Genomic DNA, 23,725 nt, shown 5'->3' with positions numbered 1-23,725 from the left:
GCAGGCCCAGCGGCCATGGCTCACGGGCCCAGCCGCTCCACGGCATATGGGATCCTCCCAGACTGGGGCACGAACCCGTGTCCCCTGCATCGGCAGATGGACTCTCAACCACTGCGCCACCAGGGAGGCCCGACAGGACAATTTGAAAAAGAAAAATTTCAGATCAGTCTCACTCATGAACGTGGATGAAAAATATTCTTTTAAAATATAAAATCAACAACAACATGGTTGGACTTGGAGGATATCATGCTAAGTGAAATAAGTCAGGGTCAGGCAAATACTGTATGATATCACTTACATGTGGAATCTAAAAAATAAAACAAACTGGTGAACATAACAAAAAAGAAACAGACTCACAGATATGGGAAACAAACTAGTGGTTACCAGTGGGGAGAGGGAAGTGGGGAGGGGCAAGATAGGGGTAGGGGATTAAGAGGTACAAACTACTATGTATAAAATAAATAATCTACAAGGATATACTGCACAGCACAGGGAATCTAGCCAACATTTTGTAATAACTATAAATGGAGTATAACCTTTTTTACTGAAGTATAGTTGATGTACAATATTATATAAGTCACATGTGTACAGTATAGTGATTCACAACTTTTAAAGGTTAAACTCCATTTATATAAACCTATACAATATTGTACATCAACTATACCTCAGTAAAATATTAAGTTAAAAATAAAATAAGGACTTCCCTGGTGGTGCAGTGGTTAAGAATCCTCCTGCCAATGCAGGGGACATGGGTTTGAGCCTTGGTCCGGGAAGATCCCACATGCTGCAGAGCAACTAAGCCCATGCGCCACAACGACTGAGCCTGCTCTCTAGAGCCCACAAGCCACAACTGCTGAGGCTGCATTCTACAACTACTGAAGCTCGCGCACCTAGAGCCCGTGCTCCGCAACAAGAGAAGCCCCCACTCACCGCAACTAGAGGAAGCCCACATGCAGCAATTAAGACCCAATGCAGCCAAAAATAAACAAATAAATTCATTTTTTAAATAAATTTTAAAAATAAATTAGTGAAATATAAAATCAAACCCAATTAAATATATTTAAAAATGGTAAAGTAAGTACTCAAATAGAGAATTGGAACTGAAAAGAGATTCCAGAAGCAGACCCACATGCGTGCAGAAATTTAATTTATGGCAGAGTTGGTACTGGAGATCAACGTGGTAAGGATGGATATTTCAATAATTGGTTATCCATATTGAAAATAAAAATAAATTAAATCTAGTGTTAGTCAGCCAGGTTGCTGCAATGATGCTGTATAACAAACATGCCCCAAGATCTCAGTGGCTTACAACAAACAACATTTCTTTCCCACGCACATATAGGTCTGTATGCCAGCTGTGACATCTAACAGTTCAGAGTCAAGTCTGCTCCAGCTGTCTCTCATTCTCTGAGCCAGGCTGGAGGAGAAGAGGGGACCTGGGACATGCACTTCTCATGTTGCAGGTAAGGAACCCAAGAGGGTAAGTAAGCCAAACCACATAGCACACTTAAAGTCTCTTGTTGGCTGGGGCACACATTATATCTGCTCACATTCCATTCACCAAAGCGAGTCACATGGTTAAGTTCAAAGACAGTCAGAAAGTGGAGTATATTCTGCCCACAGTGAGCCATGGCAAGGGCATAGAGGAAAGGAAGAACTGTTTAAAAATAATACAATTTACTATGGATCTCTATCTCATACCATACAAAAAAAGTTCATCTTAGAGGCTTAAACACATAAAGGTTAAAGACAAAGTTACAAAACTTTTAGGAGAATATCTTTATATCCTTAGGGTAAGAAAAAGATTCCCAAATATGATACATAAAAAAGAAACCATTAAAAATTGATAATTTCAACATTAAAAGTAAAAACTTCTGTTGATCAGAATTTCAAAATGAGATGAAACATTTGCAACATATATCAATGGTAAAGGATTAGTATCCAGAATATATAAAGCACCCTTCCAAATAAATAAGAAAAATAGAGCTGTGCATATGGCAAACTTGATATTTGACATAAGCAGCATTACAATCAGAGAGAAAAATCTGTTTTGTACAAGGTGCTGAGACAACTGACTGTCTACCTGGGGAAAGATAAAAAGAGATCCCTGCCTCACACTTATACCAAAATACATTCTGGATTATTAAAAAAGCTAAATATGAAAAGCCACATTGTCATTTTAAAAGAAAATATAGAGTACCACTATGCACTGCTTAAGGAACAAGTGTTTTAAATGAATACTGAAAAATCAAGTCATAAAAGGAAAGGCTGACAAATTGGCTACATAGTATTTTAAAGCTGTTATGCCAAAAAACATCCTAAACCAAGTTAAAATTGAAGTTACAGAACACATGTCATGGACAAGGGATAAATATCCAGAATATTTAAAAGATGTCTTGCTAAACAAAGCCTTGCACATCTGAAGAACAATGAGGTATCTCTCATGGCTGTAGCACAGAGTGGTGTGTGTGCGTGCATGCACATGCCCAAGCATCTGCATGCTATGCTCCACGCTCCTGCACAAGTAATTCTTTTGACTTAGAATGCCCTTTCCCTGTTTTCTTCTAGGAGTTGGAAAAGACTTCAAGGAAGTTTCCTTCCTTGATGCTTCTCTGGCTCATTTCACATCCTCTATGAGACAAGCTTTAAAATATTACAATTCGTTATGATTAGTATTGCAGTGGCAGCTTGGGCTATCATAAGAAAATACCATAGATGAGGTGGCTTAAACAACAGAAATTCATTCCTCACAGTTCTGGAGGCTGGAAGTCCAAGATCAAAGTGCCAACGTATTCAGCTTCTGATGACAGCTCTCTTCTGGGCTTGCAGATGGCCACTGTGTCCTCACATGGCCTTTCCTTGGCATGTACACATGGAGAGATCTCTCTCTTCCTGTTCTTGTAAGGCCACCAATCCTATTAGATTAAGACCCACCCTTCTGACCTCATTTTACCTTAGTTACCTCCAAAAAGCTCCACCTCCCAATAGTCACAGTGGTTAGGGCTTTGACATAGAAATGGGGGAGCCAGGGAGGCGACACAACTCAGTCCTGGCAGGTATTCTGCCTCCACGGTTTAAAAAACCCCCGTTTTTTAAAAAGCTTTCTGAAATCTGTACAGGTCTTGAGTAGCATCTGCCACAGCCCACCTCTGTCCTAGGGCTTAGGGTATCAAGATGAATTTGGTTGTCATCAGGTTACTTCTGTAGATACAGCTAACGAAGGGATGCGTCCATGCTTCTAGGAGGGCAGCATGACGAGATCCCAGAGAAGAAAGAGGAGAAGGTGAGCAAGTGTTCCAAGATGTGTTTAAATGCTCTTCAAGTAAGAGGTGATGCCATTCTCTCTGAAGTGGTGGGAGGTATGAAACCGATGCCCAAGAAGGCTCCCTGAAGGACTGCATTTTTAGCCTAATTTTTGGTGGATGCTTCCACCATCTGGGTGGCATCCGCTATCCTGTCTCCATATTTTATCAGAAGAGGCTGCCAGGCCTCAGAAGGATGCATGCAGGGCTGGTCTTTCAGTGACCATAGGCACTCATAGATCCACAGTTATCCACTCTTACCTAACCTCACAGGTTGTGCTGCTTAAAAAACTTTGTGCCTTCATCCCGACAAATAGCATCAATGGCTGGAAACAGGTGCCAGCAGAAACCTAAACACAGAGATAGTGTACACCCAGCATTCTACAAGGACCCCCACCCAGCTCTTAGTGGTGGCAGCAGCCCTGCTCATGGCCCCAGCTGGCAACGACCGTTACTTCATCGTCATTTCTTGCTGCTCAATCCAGGGGGCTCCAAAGGAAGTAACATATGACTCAAGACACTGAAAATCTGTACCTCTCCAGGTCTACAGTTGAAAGTTCACTTCCGCCCAGGCTGCTGGACCGTCAGTACACACTCAAATCAGGTTTGTTGGGTGCCGCTGGGTGCCTGGCACTGGCCAGCAAGAAAGAGAGCCTCGTGCTGTCACAGCGTTTGCAGACCGCTTGGAGAAGAGTGATGGTTAGTTTTAGATGTCAAGTTGGCCAGACTACAGCACCCAGGTCTTTAATCAAACGCTAATCCAGGTGTTGCTGTGACAGTATTTTGTAGATGTGGTCAACATCCGCAATCTGCTGACTTTAAGTAAAAGAGATTACCCTTGATAATGTGGATCGGCCTCATCCAATTAGTTAAAAGGCCTTAAGAGCAAAACTGAGTTTCCAGAAGAAGAAGAAACCTGGCTCAAGACCAAAACATCAGCTACTCACCAAGAGTCCCAGCCTGCTGTTCTACCACACTGACCAGGCCTGGCCAGCTCCCACAGCTGCATAAGCCAATTCCTTGAAATAAATGTGTGTGTGTGTGTGTGTCTGTGTGTCTGTGTACATGCACTAGGTAGGTAGATATAGATATGGAGAGAGAATTTATTTCAAGGAATATATCCATAAGATGTAAATATATAGATCTATAGATATAATTTACATTTATATCTCCTACTGGTCTGTTCCTCTGACTGGTACAAGGAGACTCACACATACACAAGGTATTACTAGCCAGTGTCCTACGCACGCTGATTGGGGGAGCATCACATGCAGTACTTAACAGTGTGAGCCTAAGTCGGACTCTCCAGATCTGAATCTTAGAGCCATCATGCACTAGATGCACCATGACCTTGGGTCAATTCTTATGCTCTGCAAGCCTCAGTTTCCTCACCTGTAAAATGGAGATAGCATCTTCCTCCTGAGGTTAATGCAAGGGGTCAAAGAGGTCACCTGTCTCGCCCAAGAACACGCCGCTAGGAAGTGTGAAGCCAGGACTTCAACTCAGGAGGACTGTCTGCCACCAGTGCTCGTCCCCCTAACCCTCTGCCATCACCTTCTCCTTGGGGATTACACTTCAGCTGTTTCTTCAACAGACACTCTGCTCAAAACAGCCCGCATATGTTGTTACAACTTCAACTCTGCTCTGCAGAGATGCCTCTTAAATTCATAGCTTCTGCCCAATCCTAAGGTAGAATTCCATGCTTCCATTGCATTCTGGTACTTGGATGTGACCACTGGCTTCAAACCCAGCATATCTTAAATTCAAACTCATCATCTTCCCCTGCCACTGACCAGTCCTGGCTTCATCTCTCTCTAGTTTGTGTGACCCTGGGAAAGCTACTGACCCTCCAAGCCTCAGAGTCCCCATCTGTTCAATGGAGGGAGGGGGTGGTGATATGAGGAAAGCAGACACATATCCTGTATGTAGACCTATCTCAGGGTCTGGTACATTGTAAGCACTAAATATATGATTGTACTTAGTCGTTCAGCATCTATTCATTCATCAGCACTGGTTTTAATTTATTCTACAATAGGAAGCATGGATTTAGTCCTAACCCACTACTTGCAGGCTAATTTTCCAGGAAAACTATCATTTCCCACTAAATTGAGTAAATAAGATGCTACAGTATGGCTGTTTCCTTTTCATTTTATGTTGGTGTATTGCCATCTAGTGGACAACGCACAAGTTACAAGCAAAAGAGGAAAAGGGCGCGCAGGGAAAGGCGAAAATCCTAAAAGAAATGTTTACCGTGAAGACTGGTCCATAGCATTGTTGGATTTCAACAACTATCTGAAAAACATAAATAGCAAGATGTGCTCTGAATAGAAAATAAATTGTAAATGAACACTACAGTAAGTTACCAGCTTATAATCTTACAATCTCTAACTTGTTCTAAGCAAAATAAAAAATAATCAGCATTCTTTCCTGCAACTGATGGCTTTTCTCCATTTGAATTCTCCATGCCACATATTGGATGGGAATCTAAATCATAAGGAGGCCACTCAACCAGGGGTTAGACCTCCTGACTGCTCTACCTTTAACTAGCTAAGCAACTCTGTTTTCCTTTCTGAGTATGGTACCATTACGGAGTGCTTACCATATGCTTGGGACTATGCTGAATATTTTATACGGATTATCTCACTTAATCATTAAATTATTAATAGTGAACCACTAGTAATAATGATTAGTGAGTTTTTTATTTCTCTCTTCAATCCTCTGACCTTTTGCTTCATGCATTTTGGACCTCTATTGTCAAGTGCATATATGTTTATAATTGTTATGTCTTCCTGATGGATTGACCCTTTTATCAGTATGTAATGTCCTTGTCGCTTGTAACAATTCTGTCTTAAAGTCTATGTTGAATGTGTCACCTGACCTCATGGTTTGATGAGAAGCAAGCTTTTAATCTTATTGAGCATCCTTTATATGTGATGGATTGTTTTCTCTTGCTGCTTTCAATATTCTGTCACTGGCTTTTGACAATTCAACTATGATGTGTTTAGATGTGGATCTCTTTTGAATTTATCCTTAGAATTTGTTGCACTTCTTGAAAGTGCAGATTAATGTAGGGTTGTTTTTTTTTTTTCCAAGTCTTTCATGAAATTTGGGAAGTCTCCAGCCATTAATTCTTCAAATATTCTTTCTGCCTTTCTCTTGTCTCCTGGGACTCCCATAACATATATGTTGGTATGTTTGATGGTCCCACAGGTCCCTTAGGCTATATTCACTCTTCATTCTTTCTTTCTGCTCCTCAAACTGCATTATTTCAATTGTCCTATTTTCAATTGTTCTCTTTCATCTGTTGAACTTCTCTAGTGAATTTTTCATGTCAGTTACCATTTTCAGTTCCAAAGGTTTCTATTTGCTTCCTTTCTATTTTTAATCTACTGATATTTGCATTTTGTTCATAGCTCATTTTCCTACTTTCTTTTAGTTATTTGCCCAAAGTCTCTCTTAGCTCTCTGAACATATATGACAGCTGATTTAAAGTCTGGGCTTCCTCAGGGAAGGTTTCTGTTGAATTTTTCCTGTGTACGAGCCATTGTCTTGTTTCTTTGCATGTCTTATAATTTTTTGTTGTTGAAAACTGGAGGATTTCAGTAATACAAGGTGGCGACTCTGGAAACCAGATTTGTGGCCCCTTCCCTTTAATGCTTATTGTGGTGGTGGCTGCAGGTTTTTTAGTGACTTTCCAGAACTAATTCTGTAAATCCGTACTCTTTGTCATGTGTAGCCACTGAAATCTCTACTCAGTTAGCTTCATCTTCAGCTAATAATCAGGCAGATATTTCCTTAAGCACCTGAAATAAGTCTTCTGCCTTTTGCTGAGGGGCTCATGTGTATTGGGACACACCTTCAACACTCCAGAAGTTTACAACTCTACCTAAGCCTTTATTTCCTGTCTGTGCAGAGCCTCAAGACCATCTAGAGATGAGAGATTAGGGCCTTTTCGGGTCTTTCCTGGGCATGCAAATCCTGCACATGCATGTGACACATAGTCGGTTGCTTGCAAATATACATATAATTCCTGTATACGTGGCCACTACAAAGCAGACTAATGCAGCTGCAGTGGTTTTAACTTGCAATTCAAATGCCATGAGCAACACTGACATGAAAACTGGTGACAGTTTTCAAACTGGTGAGACACTCTTGGTAAGGTACTGAAAGAGTACAACCTTCCTTTACTTGATAGTTGCGTTTTTGGGTAAGTCAAGTGTTGCAAGTCTGCAACAAAAAAGGACTTACAGTCTACGCTCAGATAATTATTAATCAGTGTCAATGCTCACCAGCTAGAGACCATGCGGAACAGAACTGTGGTTGAACCAAAGTGGATTTATTTGCACAAGGAAGACCACACACCATGGGGTGTCTCAGTACAAGGGTGCTAGGACGGGCTTATCAGAGAATTTGGGCCTGTGATAGGGGATTTCAAGCAGGGTTCCATGAACCATAGTTTTACTCCAGATTGGGTGCTTTCAGAAAGCAATTCTGAGTAGGTATCTTGGTAATTTTCATCTAGGTGGTAGGGAGAACAGAGTGGTCTAAGACCACACTCAGCAGAGCAGCAGCAGTCTCCGCATAAGCCAGGAGAGGGGGTGTTTGCTCATGTTTTGTGGTTTGCACGGTATTTTTGTTTCTATGCTCCAACATGACTACAAAGCATCCTCATTTTTGTCTTGCTGCCTCATGGTCACAGGGCAGCCTTGTCAGATGTTGGTGTCGTAGAGAATTACTCATGTTCAAAGAGAACACCAGAGCCTAGCTGTAAGGGCCAGGTCAGCCTCCAGCTGACAGCTGTCAGGGGTTGCTTTTCCTTTCTCTTTATAGCAGGACTGTCACGTACATAATTTTCATGGGACACATGGAAGCTATAGAGATGTAGGACAATTTGGGGTTGTACAGGACTGTCCTATGCACTACAAGCTCCAGGCATCCCTAGCCTCCGCCCACTAAAATAACCAATTATCGTGCTAACCAATGATTAACACATTTACAAAAACACCCTCCCTTGGGGGTGGCACCACCTCAAGAGAACTCTTGAGGGTGTAGGCTCTAAATATCCTAAATCCAACCCCCAAATCACATTAAAGTAAGAATATATACGTAACAGTACAGCAGCCTACGCCCTCACAGAACTATTTCACCAAATAGTGCTTTAATGGTTTTGCATCAAAAGTTGGCTTTAAAAAGGCCGTCCAGATCCAAGGCTATTTATTTACTGTAGAAACGGTGCCACAGCAGCAGCCAGTGCCCTCTACATAAAGCCCCCATGAGAAGTATGTGGTGGGCGCTGCCAGTTTCCTACCCAATGTCCCTTTCTCCCTTCTCCCCTAACAAAACCTCACTTTTACTCAAGGCAGCCATGTGCCCACCTTCATACCTGCTTTTCCAGACTTCCGTACACCTGGGTGACACCACTTTGGCCAATGAGATGTAAGCAAGCAGAAGCAAAAGTCTACAGTGGTTTCTGAGAAACCTTTTGCTTTTCTGCTAAAAGGGAATAGATAGGACGGGAACCTCCACTCTCCTTCCTTACTTATAAACAGATGAGTCATCTTCAGCTGTGACAGTCATCTTGTGACCCTGAGGCAATGAGCATGGGGACAAAAACCAGCTGAGGAACCGTTTAGTAACTGCATCAACACCAGCAAGTGCCCACTTTTAGACTTCCTTTGTAGAGAAACACACAAACCCTTTTTTTGTTTAAGCCACTATTATTTGTGGAATTTCCTGTTACTTGCAGTTGAACAAATTACTAATAAAGAAAACAGTTAAACATCAGATAACTTAAGGAATAAGAAATGGAGGTTTATGTTAAGCCTTTAATGTTACAATCAAGTAGGGGGAAAAAAAAGTGCTCAAACTATATGAGGGGGAGGGGTTTGAGTTAAATCTTCATTTTTCTTAGCAGGAAGCCAACAGCTACTATAGAAAGTTGATAAGTCAAGAAACACTGTACAAACAATAAGCATTTTATTTAGTATGGAAGTAAATACCCCAAAATACAAAACCTGCAGCAGCTGAAGATGTTTGCTTCTGGGGAGCAGAACTGAGAGTGGGATAAGACTTGCATTTCTTTGTAGCCCTTCGGTTTTCTGACCATGACTGCTTTAATTATTATTTTTTAATTAATCGTAGTGGGGAAAAGTTATATATAAGACTACATTTTTTCTTGGCACTAAATTTAACTTCTTCAGGAAGTGACAGGATTGCTCTTTTCCTTTTAGAATAACAATATTAAGGTTTTAAGGAATGTTTCCTGCTTCTCACAAGAATTTGATATTATTTCAACTTTATTTTTAATTGAAAATGTATGTGACATATGATTTGAGAAGGTGTTCCTCAAAACCAGGCAGACTTTGGTTTCACCTTCCCAGCAGTGGTTTGCAGCAAACAGTGGCTCGGGGGCTCCTTGGAAAATGGTAGTTAGGGCTGAGCAGGTGATTCCAGAACCTCCAAACCTGTTTCCTCTAGAGCAGCTCTGCTTTGCTCATTATAGATATTCAGCTTTGACACAAGACTTAGAAGAAAGAGCTCAACTAATTTGAACATCACTGCACTGCCACGAAAGTTAGCACAGCTGAACCTGACCTGCAAACATACTCAGTTTGACTTCACGTTTGTTTTCTTTTAAAATTTAATTTATAAACATTAAAAGATCAGATTTCATATAAACATCCAGATTTTCCATTCCTCTTAAAAAACTGAAAACCCTAGCAACACAGGAACCACACTCCTGAGTGGCAACAAGTGGCTGGAAATGAGAAGCTCCTGTCCCTTTAGATGGAGGTGGACTCTCCTAGTTGAATTTTCACCTGGTCAACTTCACCTGTCTGTTCTGATTAGAATTGGTGATGCTGCACTAAGGGACCAGATTCCAATTTATTTCCTTGCAAAAGGAAATAGCATGGAACAGTGGAGGAATTACTGAATTAGGACTTAAAAGTTTTCTGAGTATTACTTGTCAGTTGTGCACCTATATTCGTCAGAAGAGGCTATTACGTTGTGTTATGTTATGGAAACAAATTAACCAGGAAATCAAGTGACTTCACACACCAAAAGTTTATTGCTCACTTACGCCATTCGTCCAACAGGAGCAGGTGGGGGATTCTGCTCTACAAGCCACCCAGGGACCCGGCTGGCCGAGGCACCATCTCGAGCACCACTGGCTGCCACAGAAGGGAAGAAAGATTAGAGACTCTCACATCAGTTTCACCTTCCTCACCCAAAAGCGATGCAGGTCACCTTCACTCACATCACACGGGCCATAACTGATCTCATAGCTTCAATTAATTAGGGAGCTGGTGGGAAGTACAGGAGAACAAAGGGAATACTGGGGGAGCATCACTGTCTCTACTACATGCAATCGTCAGTAAATTATTTTACTTTTCTCCGTCTTAGCTATTCATCTGTAACATGAGGTTATTCATGATCTCTCCTCCTTCTAGAGGTTATGGGGGGATATCAAATAAGGTAATAGACATAAAGGAACTCTGAATGAGCTCTGAAGAGTTTTACAAATTTAAAGGACCACAGTAGGGACACCATGGTGGACTTACTGTGCCATCACCTCCACACAACCACACACACCCTTGCCTGTGTTTCAGAGCTGTGGGCCAAACAACAGGCACACTGGGGGCTACAGAATGCAATGTTACTTTCATTTTAATTGCACCACTCAGTCAGTTCACCTGTGCTCAAGGCTGACCAGGGAAGATAAAAAAGAAAGCAACACCTGCTACCCTCGGTCTCTTCAAGTAGTTTTCCAGTCTTGAGAGGACTATGTGTGGCAGATTTTACTTTCCAAAGATGGCTGCTTTGTCCCCTCCCCGTGAACTCAGGGGGACCTTAGTGGCTGCTTCAACCAGAGTATGGCAGAAGTGACACTATGTGAACCCCGAGACTAGTCATAAAAACGTCACACACTTCTCTGGCTCCCTGGGGAAGCCTGTCTTAGACCCCAGCTACCAGGCTGTGAAGAAGCCCAGATGAGCCTCCACAGAGAGACGACCCAGAGGTCACAAATGTGGGTGTTCCAACCAGCAACCTGGCTGAGGTTCAGCTGACAGCCACCATCAATCTCCAGACCCGTGAAGATGCCCCCAGATGTTTCCTGCCTCCTGGCCAATGTGCAAAACCCAGCCTTCAAATCTCTCAGCCGAGCCCCAGACTGTGCAGCAGAGGAAAGCTGTCCCCACTAAGCTCCACCCAAATTCCTGACCCACAGCTTGTGTAAGCATAAGAAAATGACTGTTTTACACTGCTAAGTTTTGGGGTGAATTTTTACACAGCAACAGCATCTGGAACAGCTGGACTTGGTAGCATCTATAATATTAGCTTAATTACCTCACAGAGAAAAGAGCAAATATGTATTTGATGAACTATTACATCTCAAATACTATACTAATGGAAACAATTATGGGGGCTGCTGAAAATATACTGTATTGATAAGAATTCACTTAGGCTGTAGCAACAGAAAAACCAAAGCAATAACACTTAAACAAGACAGAAGTTTGTTTCTCGTTTAAAAATTCAGACAGGCAGTTCAGGGTTGCTGGCCCCATCAGAGGGAACTCAATCTCTACCTTATTTCTCTGCTGTTCTCAAAATAAGGCTTCCACCCCATCGTCCAAGACAGCTGTTCAAGCGCCATCTATTCTGTCAACATTTCAGCTAAGAGGGGTGAAAAGGGGAGGGGACGCGCATGCCGGCCTTCTAAGAATACTTCCTGGAAGCGTAGCCAAGGTGCAGCAAGAAAATCTGGGAAAAACTGTCTTTGTTGCCATGTCCTGGCTAATAAGTGGGAAATGAATAGAAGGGAAAAATGAATATTGGGGGATAAACAGTAGGTCCTGCCACGTGCATATTCCAAAATTCAATTCATATTTGGTTTAGGATTGCAGCCTCAAATAACAATAGTTACCTCAAGAGCAACCCCCCCACCATGAGACTCTCAGCTCTACAGACTGACACCAGATCTTTCAGGTTAAATAAAAACATTTACACAGCATCCACTTTCCTCACCAGACAAGTATAAATAAAATGGGAAACAAGCACTTACCAAATTAATGACTTAGTAAATTAATGATTCGTACGAAAGGAAAGGACATTTAGAGACAAATATTTCCTCTAAAATCAGTAATATGTCCTGATGGGTCTTCCTGTAATCAGTGTCTCCTTGGGCAAGTCAGTCAATAACCTGAAGTCCTGTTTCGTCACCTATAAACCGGCATCACACATAACAGGCTTGTCGTGAGGATCAAATGAGATTACAAGTGTCAAAGTGCTTTGTAAGCAGTAGAGTTTTATACAAATATAAAGTTATGCACCTTCAAAGCTATCACGCCAATAAGATACATTCAATTAAACAAAACACCTTCAAAAAATTTTTAACAATGTATAAATACAATCACAAAATAACCTATCTGCCGATTAAAACAAAATTTACAGTACCTACAACAGAATTTACAGATGCCTACAACAGTTTGCGGATTGTTACATATATTGTTTTAAGAAATACCATTAATACAAATACATGATTTACGATATCCCCATTATAGCAAGAAAAAAATAGATTCGTAAAATAAAACGTCTTTTAGGCATTTACAATGCCAAGTATTGAAATGATTATTCTCACTATGACATAAGAATAATACTCTTTCAGTGGTAAAAGATAGATTTCATTAGGCCAAGGACCACTGAAGAGCTTCTGGAAGGTTCCAAAGTAAAATCTGGCTATCTTTCCCCAAAAATAAATAGAACAGCAGCAATGCCTACGTATCCCATGAACATAAACTATGAAAATTCCTTTTATATTAACTGGGCCTTAAGTACGTGACTCATTACAAATAAAAATAACAAAATTTTAGAAACTAGTTAACACCAATAGCCCAAATTTGGTTTTTACCTGCCTGTAAATGCCTAGGATAAGAAGTTTCATCATGAAGTTTCATCATATATATTAAGTGTAAAATTAACAATTATTTCTAACTCTCTATATAAGCCAAAGTGCTCACTCTTACCATGGAAGCAAAACCTAAAATAATCTACAGAAATAGTATGTAAACACAGAGAGTTTTGAGATAGACTAGGAACATACTCCTTGTTCTGTGGATCAAAATGCAAAGGTCTCCATTCCATATGGGCATGAACACAAACACTTTGTTAATTTAAGACACATGGATCTTACACGACTTTGTGCATACACATATGTACACCATGAACCAAATGTTAACAATGTTTCTAGCTACACCTTCAAGCCCCATATGCTAGAAAGTAAAAACTTAATATGAAAACTACTTCTCTTTTTTTTTTAAAGTAAACTTTAAAATGGAAAAACAAACCCAACACTCCTCTTTGCAATAGGTACTGAGTTCTAAAGGTTCACAGTCAAGACCCCCCTTCAGTTGTTCCCGATGGAAAGAACACGCAGGCTCCCTCACTCTCTTCAGGAGGTCTGATCGTCTCCAGTGGTCTGCAAAAGAGAAACAACTCCTTAACACTAAAAGCTATTTTACTTGCAAGAGAAACAACTCCTTAACACTAAAAGCTATTTTACTTAACATACCAGATTTAAAGCACTAGGAAAACATTTTGTAATTGCCAGCACAGCCAGCTACTACATTACCTGGCATCCCATGGCCCAATTACGTTAAAAATTACTGTCATGCTAGAGAAGTAAAGCAACGGGTCCACCCAGATGTCCAGCAAGTCACTCTCATTTTAGCAGAGCATCACCAAGTGCCATGAAAGTCTACTGACCCTGTCCATGTATGTCAAGCTCAAGGTTCAATTTCACCTGAATGCTGGTAACCGTAAGGGAAAAAAAACCTATTAAGCACACACTTGACAATTACCATGAGGTGGACCTTACCCAGCAAAGGTATACTGGGACTCTGCAAAAACCCTCAGGAGGAGAGTCATGTCCCTACAAGAATCCTCATTTTCCCTACTTCTTAACTTTTATATAAGAGAAACTGTACAGGAAACGGCACTGGATTGCAAGAGAGCTGAGTTAAGCCCTAGCTTTGCACCCTTTTGTTTCTGTATGTTCCTGAGAAGTCACTTAGCCTCTCAGGGCTTTAGTCACAAATGTAATCCTTTAACCAGCAACCTGGTTCCACCTGGTTCCAACCTGGTACCACCTGGGAACCTGCAAACACGTGACCTATGAGACCCGGCCCCAGGGCAACTAAATAAGAAACTTTGGGGGTAGGATCCCACAATCTGTGCTCTAGCCCTCCAGGAGATTCTGATGCATGTCTAAGGTTGAGAACCCGTAAGTGTCCTGTATAACGTTACCTGCCCAACCTACTGCATGAACACAAACACGAGACATCACTCATACAAAGACCTAATCAATTTCCCAAAGGTTTTACCAATTCCTATTTACCTATGAATACCACTTACCCCATGGAAAACTCCGATTTAAATGTTCATATCGGGGAACTATAGTAAAACCTATACATTCTTCAAAAACAAACCGAGTACTTTAAAACAATCTTTAACAATACGGTCTTATTATGCTTCTAACTTGTTCTTACTATAAAGCCTAAAACCATACAATATATTGATACATTCTTCAAAACTGTTCATTTAGAGCCACCGGAAGTAATGGAAAGCAACTGAACTTCAGCTAATTAAAAACAAAAGTTATTATCAATGAACATTTATCCCTCTGGTTTTAAAATAATTTCAGGATACTGACAATACATTTCTGGAATGCCCTATAAGCCTCCAAAGAGAAATTAAAATAACTTTATCATCATGATGTCATACTTAAATAAGTATGCCCCTTTAAAGACTTTTTTTTAAAGTACTTCATAGAAATTAAACTCTACAAGAGTTAGAAATCATCACTGCATTAGTCACTGGCCGCATCCAAATTACCCTGACATCCAGAAAACACTTACTTGTCTTAAAAACTGCTTTCCAAGGTACGATGTAGCCATGCTGGTTAAATTCTTCCTGCTGCCCACTTTGCACCTGATGTAGCCATACAGGTTGGCCCCTTGCAGCACCACACCCATGATAACCACCGCCTGGGAGAGAGGAATAACCAACAGTTACGGGCCTGACATTGACTGACCGTCTCTCTGCCATAAACAATACGCGGAGACTGTCTCGGCAAAGAGCAGGAAGAGGAAGCTCTGTGAAGAGGGGTTGTGGCTGTGAGACTCCCGTGCACCCTCCCTCCCAGGGCAGACCCGTCCAATACGCACCCTGCACCACCCAACAAGCACCCATCAACACACATGCTCTGTGCCAGCCCCGGGGGTGCAGTGGGGGGACCATTCTCTAATATTTTCCATGGTTCTGTGAGTAAAGATATAAAAAAAGTAAATGAGACTCAGAAGGGGCTCAAATGTCAACTATTTCCTTAAGAATTCCAAAAGAATGGTCAAGAGATAGATCAAGTTCAACACACTGAAAGCACAAAGAGCTGAGTCTCTGCTCTATGCTAATGTGTGGGCAACACCTGGCGTCTAAGAAAGCAAACCGGTGCCTCAAGGTAGCAACCAACAGGGGTTTGCCTTCTGTGACAAGGAGATGGGGGGAAGGGCGCAGAGGGGGACACAGCACTAGGAAGAAATGCACTTCAGCAGAGTTGTTTTTTCCTTGTGGCCACAGTCCTATAGGTGACCCCACTAAGACTGCTAAGGACTGAGAATAAGAAACACAAGCCTACTATTTAAATATTATTAAAGAAAAGTTAATTAGAACAACATGAGGGGATCCCACGGTTAAATATTCTACAAAGCTTTTGTGTAAAGGGTCAGATAATAAATATTTTAGGCTCTGCAGGCCATATGGTCTCTGTTGCAAATACTCAACTCTCCCATTCTAGCCCCAGAGCAGCCACAGGCAATATGTAAACAAACAGGCAAGGCTGTGTTCCAACAAAAATTTACAAAAACAGGCATAAGGCCAGATTTGGCCTGCAGGCCACAGTTTGCCAAGCCCTGTTCTAGAATAAGCAAATGGTCTGCGTAGGCAGGAGGACCAACGGTCATCAAGCCCATCACCACAGAGAACAGTGGGTGGGGAAGCTTGAGGGACGGGATGCCCCCTTCCTGCCCTGTGGTCTTAAAACAGGAGCCCAAACCACCTTTCACCCCCCCTCCCCGCTCTGCTTTAGGGAAGGGGAAACACTGCCACAGAAAGACTGGGCTGCCTCCCCAGAGAGAGGTGAAGGCTCCAGGGGCTCACAAACGATCTAAAGCAGGAGGGCAGAACCACGACAGAGCAACAAGAACTCCACTGCGTAAGGGAAGGAACCCGGGCAAGGCAGCCGGCGGCAGGGCTGTGGTCCCCTCCTCACACCTGCGCCTTCAGTCAACCAAACCGCAGCTCACAGCAGAGCCCAGATGTCTCAGACAACAAGGAAGGCAGGCAAGGAGAACTCACCCACACGAAACCAACATAAAGAGAAGGTCTGGACAGAGCTGCCACTGCGAACAGGAGCAAAATGGGGAGGGGAACAGGGAAAGGCAGCTACGCAGAACCACAGCAAAAAACAAAAAGAAGAAAGGAGCACAGTATGCAAAAGGCAGATGAAGAATCGATTCTAAAAAGAAACAGAGTCCACCAAAATAACAGCATTCCTGAAGCATATGTCACCCTACAGAAGAACCTAAAGATAAGAATTCAAAGAGAATGAAGGTAAGACAAGACACCAGAAGGAGTTGAAGACAGAGCTGGCAGAGCTCAGGAAACGCAGAGAAGCCCTTGCTAAAGCAGCCCACTCAGCTCTCCCTGGCACCCTCCACTCTGTTACCTTGGATCACCTTTCTAACAACCCTTATTTACTATCTGTCTACACTCTGCTCCGCTAGAAAGTGGTGCTATTGGAGCGGTCATCTTGTTTATCAGGCCCTTAATCATATCCCCAGTGCCCAGGACAGCTCTGGTGTATGGCAGACTCTTTTAAAAAGATGTGCTGAGTGAATAACCAGAAAGGAAAAAGATGAGAGAGACGAAAGCATTTAAGATAGTAGATGAGAACAGATAAAAATGATCCAACACAGAGGTAACTGGTACCTCAGAATTAGAGACACCAAAAAAACAGAACATAAATAAATGTAAAGAGAACAGAAGATAATTTTCCTGATTCAAAGCAAAACCTGGGCCTGTATATTAGAGGGGCACACAGTTTCCAGAAAAAGCAATACAGAAAGATAAACACAAAGACAATCTGGTTATGTATGCTATTTTAAAACTTCAAGAATGATTAACAAAAATTATTTGTCCAGGGAGAAAAATAATTCACTCCCTTACATGGAGGTTAAGTAAGCCAGGCCTCAGATTTCTCTACAATATTCAATATTAGAAAATGAGTAAGTAATGTCTTCTAAATGGTGAGAGAAAAAAGTTGTGACCCAAGAATATTAACTTAGCCAATTCTTTATTCAAGAATAAAGAATCTTTTCTCAAGAATGAAGAAATAAAGAATTTATTCAAGCATAAAGAGTTTATTCAGAAAGAAAAGAAAAAAGAAAAGTTTATTCAAGAATAAAGTCAACAGGCTCATATTCTTAAACATGACAGAGCCAAAGGAAAATAATACCCACAAGTTTTTTGAAAAACATCACCCAACAATGAAATTCAGCCAACCAAGAGGTAAAGGAGAAGTTGCAATAAAAGGACTGAATCAATTTATTTAGAAGTAGATCAAAGACTGAACAACCAGTAACAAATATCGTTTCAAAAGGTAATTGTTATAAACCTCGACAACAAAAATAATACTGGAACAAAGAAAGCTCAGGCATAGAAAGGGAAGAAACATAAGAGGGAATATAAGAGTGTTTATTTCATTCCCTTTCTAAACAGTCTCTAAGTCAATAAACAGGAGTAAGTATATTACTTAAAATAACTAAAGTAAGACTACAACCAACAAAAATCCAGAAGTGGAAGGAGGGAGGAAAGGTGGGAGAAGGCATGAATTTTAACTTTACATCTTTCACAGCAGGAAATTAAGACATTAAATACATTTCTTAATTCATGAAAGAAGGTATGATACATGAAATGCATGAAAGAGGGTTATGTGATACAGATAACTACTAGAAAAACTAAAAACAGAAAATAAACCTTCCAAATCTCAAAAGGGAAAGTATTTAGGTATGTGTATGCACAAAGGAAAAGAGAACCTATACAGCGAACTAGACAAGGAAATATTAAAAACAGGGGAAAAAAACACAATTAAGGCCAAAATACATCTGATACCAATAAGTATTAAGTGAGATAAAATCAATTATTAAAAGAATAAGACAGTTTGGGCTAAGTGACAGATTATATTTTCCAAAGATGGTGGCAACTGTACCTCCACATGCTCTTTCTTCTAGAATCTTCTTACTCCCCCATCAAGCTGTAGAGCCTAATTTCCATTCTCCTGAATGTGGACGGGTGCCAAAAGTGATGCTGTGACTTCTGAGGCTAGGTGGTTGTCATGGGCTGAACTTTGTTCCCCCAAAATGTATATGTTTACATATATATATATATATAATCCCAGGACCCCACAATGTGACTGTATTTGGAAACAGGGTCTTTAAAGAATTAAGGAAAAATAAGGTCACTAGGGTGGGCCCTAATCCAATATGATAGGTGCGCTTATAAGCAGAGGAGATTAGGACACAGACATGTACAGAGGGAAGACCACGTGAAGACACCGGGAGAAGACAGTCAACAAGCCAAAGAGACAGACCTCCAGAATTGGGAGAAAATAAATTTCTGTTGTTTAAGCCACCCAGTGTGTGATACTTTGTTATGGCTGCCCTAGCAAACTAATACAGTTGTACAAGGTAATACACCTTGTGAGCTAAAACACTCTCAACTGGAGCTGTGACCCTCCAAGTAAGCTGTGACCCTCCAAGTCTAACTGCCATGAGGCCACCAGACTGTAATGAAGCCCCAACCAGCAATGTGGAAAGACCGTGTTAAGAGGCCATGGGACCCCATAAAGAGGAGAAGCCTCACCAGCCCCCAGCCACTGTCTGACCACAAGTACAAAAGATCCCAAGCCAGAACTTTCCAGACAAGCCCTTCCCAAACTTCTGAACCAGTGAAACTGCAAGAGATCATAAGATGACTGTTGCAATAGGTAACCAGAACAGGTTACCAACCAGTATTTTCAGAAAAGACCACTCTGTTAGTTCCAAACCAAGTTAAGCACGTTTGGAGTACACTGACCATCCCCAACCGAAAAGATTATGTGATAAATGTGGTAATCACTGAACAAGATGGGCTAAATCAAATTCTGCTAAGCACTTGGAGAACTGGTGAGATGGAGTCTTTCACAGGACTCTGCTCTCTGTACTTAGAGAAAAGCAGAGTTGAGAAACCAAACTTGGGAAATACATGATGAAGCTGCCTATTCAAGATGGGTCCCTGAGGTTAACACAGGTGGTTGCTTATTATGATTGTCCATCAGCCACCTTAGTGGGTTACTGATAGCTCCACACTGATACTCACCAACCACTTCACTCTGAAGGAGAAGAGGGCACTAAAGGCAAATATTACCCACAGCACCGGACAGGCAATGAGTCCTAACCAGAAGATTCTTGATTCAGCCTCTGAAACTGTTTTACTGTCTTGAGGAGAGGCCTACAAAAGAACATGAATTTAATAACCAATGTTCTGTGATATTTATCAGCAAAAAGTTTAACATTTTTAATGAAAAACCCCTTACCCTCAAATTCAAATAAATTAATACAGACAACCCAAGTCCCAAGTCAGAACTCCTACCCCTCGCCCCACAATCTCCCTCAAACAAAACAGTAGATCTACCACTACTGTAATTTTGGAACTGGTCTTAACACACTTTGTTTTAAATCGAGAATGTTTCATTTTCAGGGCAGAGTGGACAGTCTGTCATCACCCAAGACAGTAAGAGTGGCCTCTGATAGGTTTCTAGTCAATCCTTCTTGCACTTATACTGATTATTCATAAGCAAGCTTTGAAAGATGCCTTCTTAGGTGAGGATTCAGGAAATCAAGGCTATGATCATCCTGGAGACTAAAAGGTCAAGTCAGGGTCCACAGGAAGAAATGCAGTCAAGGGATTCCGGATAATGACCAGAATGTCTCAGCAACACCCAGGAATTTAAAAGGGTGCTGAGTGGTTTCCAAGGTAGATTTTATAATATAAAGGACTATGGGCTCACTGAGCACAATGCTGTTTTCTGAGGAGTCCTAGTCAGGGCCTAACAAGCAGAGGCAAGCAATTTAATTGGTGCTGTCTCCAGGAATTTTGTCCTCTGGCTCCCAAACTGATTTCCACTACAGATAAGCAGGCTAACCCAAAACAGAGCAAGGTCCCCTAGGGCTTCTGAAGGCACAGCCTGAAGAACAGACTGCTCTCTGCTTAACTCAGATTTTCTATCCAGCTGCAAACCTCCTCTTTCTCCTGCGCACGAATGGAGGACCCCGGGGGCAAGGACAGAGGGAGCCACTGGAGGGAGCTACACTAGGCAAGGCACACAGGGCTGAGGGTCACAAACAGAGACCCTTCAGCAGCAATCCCCTGGGAGGCAGCTAAGCACACGGCATAAACCCTGAGCCCAAGCCCTCTCAGGGTTCTTTCCTGGACACGCCCTGTTTCCAGTCGGAACTAGAGAAACGCAAGGCAAGTTTAGAAGGCCATCTGGTTCTGTGCTATACCATGCCAAGCGATCTGGGGCGGTCCCTTATGTGTAGATGCATCTGAAGTGTTTAGGTAATTGACCCTTAAATACTCAAATGTATCTACACTTTTTTTTTTTTTTTTGGCGGTACGCGGGCCTCTCACTGTTGTGGCCTCTCCCGCTGCAGAGCACAGGCTCCGGACGCGCAGGCTCAGCGGCCATGGCTCACGGGCCCAGCCACTCCGTGGCATGTGGGATATTCTCGGACCGGGGCACGAACCCGCATCCCCTGCATCGGCCGGCGGACTCTCAACCACTGCGCCACCAGGGAAGCCCTACACATAATTTTCTGAATGACGCTCAAAAAAAAAACAAAGGCAGTTTACCTTCCTGGACTCAAACACCCAATGGCTTTTTCCATCTTCATCAATATGATTCCACCAGCGCAGGCCAACCATTAGTCTACCTGTGACATTCTGGTAAAGATTAATATATGCACACACATTTTAAAAACATTATTTACAGGTCTACCATAACATCGTATCTTAGTGTAACAGTTCACAAACAAGAAATCATCAACTTTCCCACCATAATATCCAGTTAATGACCACTACGTACCAGGCCTGGACAAAAGAGTAAATAAAATGGCAATGGCAGGCCCCACAGGGGCAGAGGTGACAGGGTCAGCACACCCATAAACATTACCCTTCTTTTCCCTCACGAACTCTTGTCCTTCCTCCAGTTCCCTAATGTGTTTCTAAACCCCTTGCTCTTTAGCTACTGGGACCTACTTTTTCCTATATATCCTGATCACAGTAATATACTTTATAACTATGCACCTCTAAAAAAGGTTATGGACTGAATACTGTGTCCCCCCAAATTCATGGATTGAAACTCTGCCCCCACCCCATCACCAAGTGATGGTATCAAGAGGGGGCCTCTGGGAGGTGATTAGGATTAGATGAGGCCATGGGGGCGGAGCCTTTGTGAATGGGATTAGTGTCCTCGTAAGAGTCAAGAGACAGCTTTCACCCTCTCTCTGCTCTCAGTCATGTGAGGATACGAGACGTCAGCAGTCTGGAACCGGAGAAGGGCCCTCACCAGAGGCTGACCATGCTGGCACCCTGACCTTGGATTTCCAGCCTCCAGGACTTGGAAAAATAAATTCCTATTGTTTGTAAGCCACCCAGTCTCTGGTATTCCGTACAGCAGCCCAAACGAAGGCTACGGTTATAGGCACTGACCTTCATTCAGTACTTGAAATGCACCAAGCTCTTTCCCTCTTACTAATGTAACAAACTGCTTTGATAGCTTTCCTAACATAACGAAAGGAAAACAGAAGAGAGGAAGAGGAGCCTTAGAGACCAAACTTCATTTTGTAGAAACGTTACCAATCAAAGGCTAAGTAAAAGAGAAGAGCTGGCAAAGAAGACCGAGAACAGCCAGAGGTGTATTTTAGTGGCACTTTCAAATAACAGCTCTTAGAATAGTCTCAAACTCCTCCATTTTCCCATTTTCCAATTCTTTACTTCCTGTTTTTGTCATTATTAGTTTATTTTCCGAATTTCTCTCAAGCTTATTATTTTTGTTTTTGAAACTTCTAGACCTCTAATAAAAGACTTTTGTCTATTGTTTTTCTTCTGAATTCAGCTTTAGACACGTTTCAAAAGTTTGAATGCAAATGATCATTATCATTAAGGTATAAATAATCTATATTTACAGTTTTTATTTCCTTTTTAAGCCAAGATATTTAGCAGAATGGCTCTTTTTAAAAATCCCAATTTTGACAACCATTTTTTTTTTTATTAGTCTCCAGTTCTGTTGTACTGGACTAGAAAATGTAGCTGCTTTGGGCAATTAATTTCTTTGGATCTTCTTCATAGTGATATTTAGTCAACTTCTGTACATGTTCCACAGAAACTGAACAAGAAGGTATTATGCCTCTACATACAGAGTTCCAAATACTGCTATGAAAGTGACCTTGTTATTTCATTCAGATCCTTCAAACCTTACGTATTTTTTGTTGCTCTGATCTGCAAAGACAATGGTTTGTTAGACTTCTATCACAACAGTGTTCCTCCATCTTCTCTAGTGTTTCTAGTAGTTTTTCACTATAGTTTGATGTGATGTCATTCTGTGAATGATCCTCACTGTGACTCATCAACTGACCTTTCTTGTTCCACTGAACGCTGTCTTACTCTCATTTCTGCTTTGTCTGATGATAATATAGCGTCAAGTTTCTTTTTGTTTGAATTGGTCTTATATTATCTTTGCCTTCTTTTACTTTTTCTAATGTTACAATTATAATTAGATCTTTTGAGTTGGACTTTGATTTTTGATCAAATCTAAGAATTTTTATCTTTAAAAAGAGGGTTTAATCAAACTACATCTACAGCTGTAACTAATGTGCTACTGCTCCCATCCCCTTGCACTCTGCCCTATGATATTTCAGGTTCCTGGACGCTTGCTTTGTTCTCCTTCTCTTGATGTATGTTTTAGTTGCTCCTGTCTTCTCCAATGTTGTGGAAGACACACAATGTTTTAAATTTTACTAATAGTTAGCATAAAAATTTGAAAACAACTATTTATTCTTTTTTTACTATATTTCTCAAAATAAAGAATAAGACAAAAGCCCCATATGGGTTATAACATTTAAGTTCTTTTCATTTTTTAAATAACTTTATCTTATTTATCTCTTATTTTTTGAATATAAATTATCTCTTCTTTTGACAACTGCCTGGAGATTTACAACTACGACACACTGCTGTTCTAACTACATTGAGAACCCTGCACACCCCCTTCC

General features: G+C 41.4%; 1 protein-coding gene across 9 annotated transcripts in view; it reads right to left on the bottom strand.

The window, feature by feature from the left end:
- Positions 1–1,110: 1,110 nt before the first annotated feature.
- The window catches only part of LOC309793091 (Golgi apparatus membrane protein TVP23 homolog B), a 29,011-nt gene continuing 6,396 nt past the window's right edge, over positions 1,111–23,725 (bottom strand). For 5 of the 9 annotated variants that reach the window (XM_082603326.1, XM_082603327.1, XM_082603325.1 and 2 more), the window contains 4 exons: positions 21,309–21,398; positions 19,773–19,904; positions 15,218–15,346; positions 12,532–13,779 (listed from right to left, as the gene is read on the bottom strand). In XM_082603326.1, the coding sequence (XP_082459452.1) occupies positions 13,753–13,779; positions 15,218–15,346; positions 19,773–19,904; positions 21,309–21,398 (378 nt within the window). In that variant the 3' untranslated portion in view covers positions 12,532–13,752. The other 4 variants (XR_014291873.1, XR_014291872.1, XR_014291875.1 and 1 more) reach the window with 4 other exon arrangements.

This window comes from Mesoplodon mirus, assembly GCF_964341445.2.
Source record: "Mesoplodon mirus genome assembly, chromosome: 18".
NCBI classification, from domain to species: Eukaryota; Metazoa; Chordata; class Mammalia; order Artiodactyla; family Ziphiidae; genus Mesoplodon; species Mesoplodon mirus.
The sequence above is the reverse complement of the archived record's forward strand: the minus strand, read 5'-3'. Positions and strand labels throughout refer to the sequence as shown.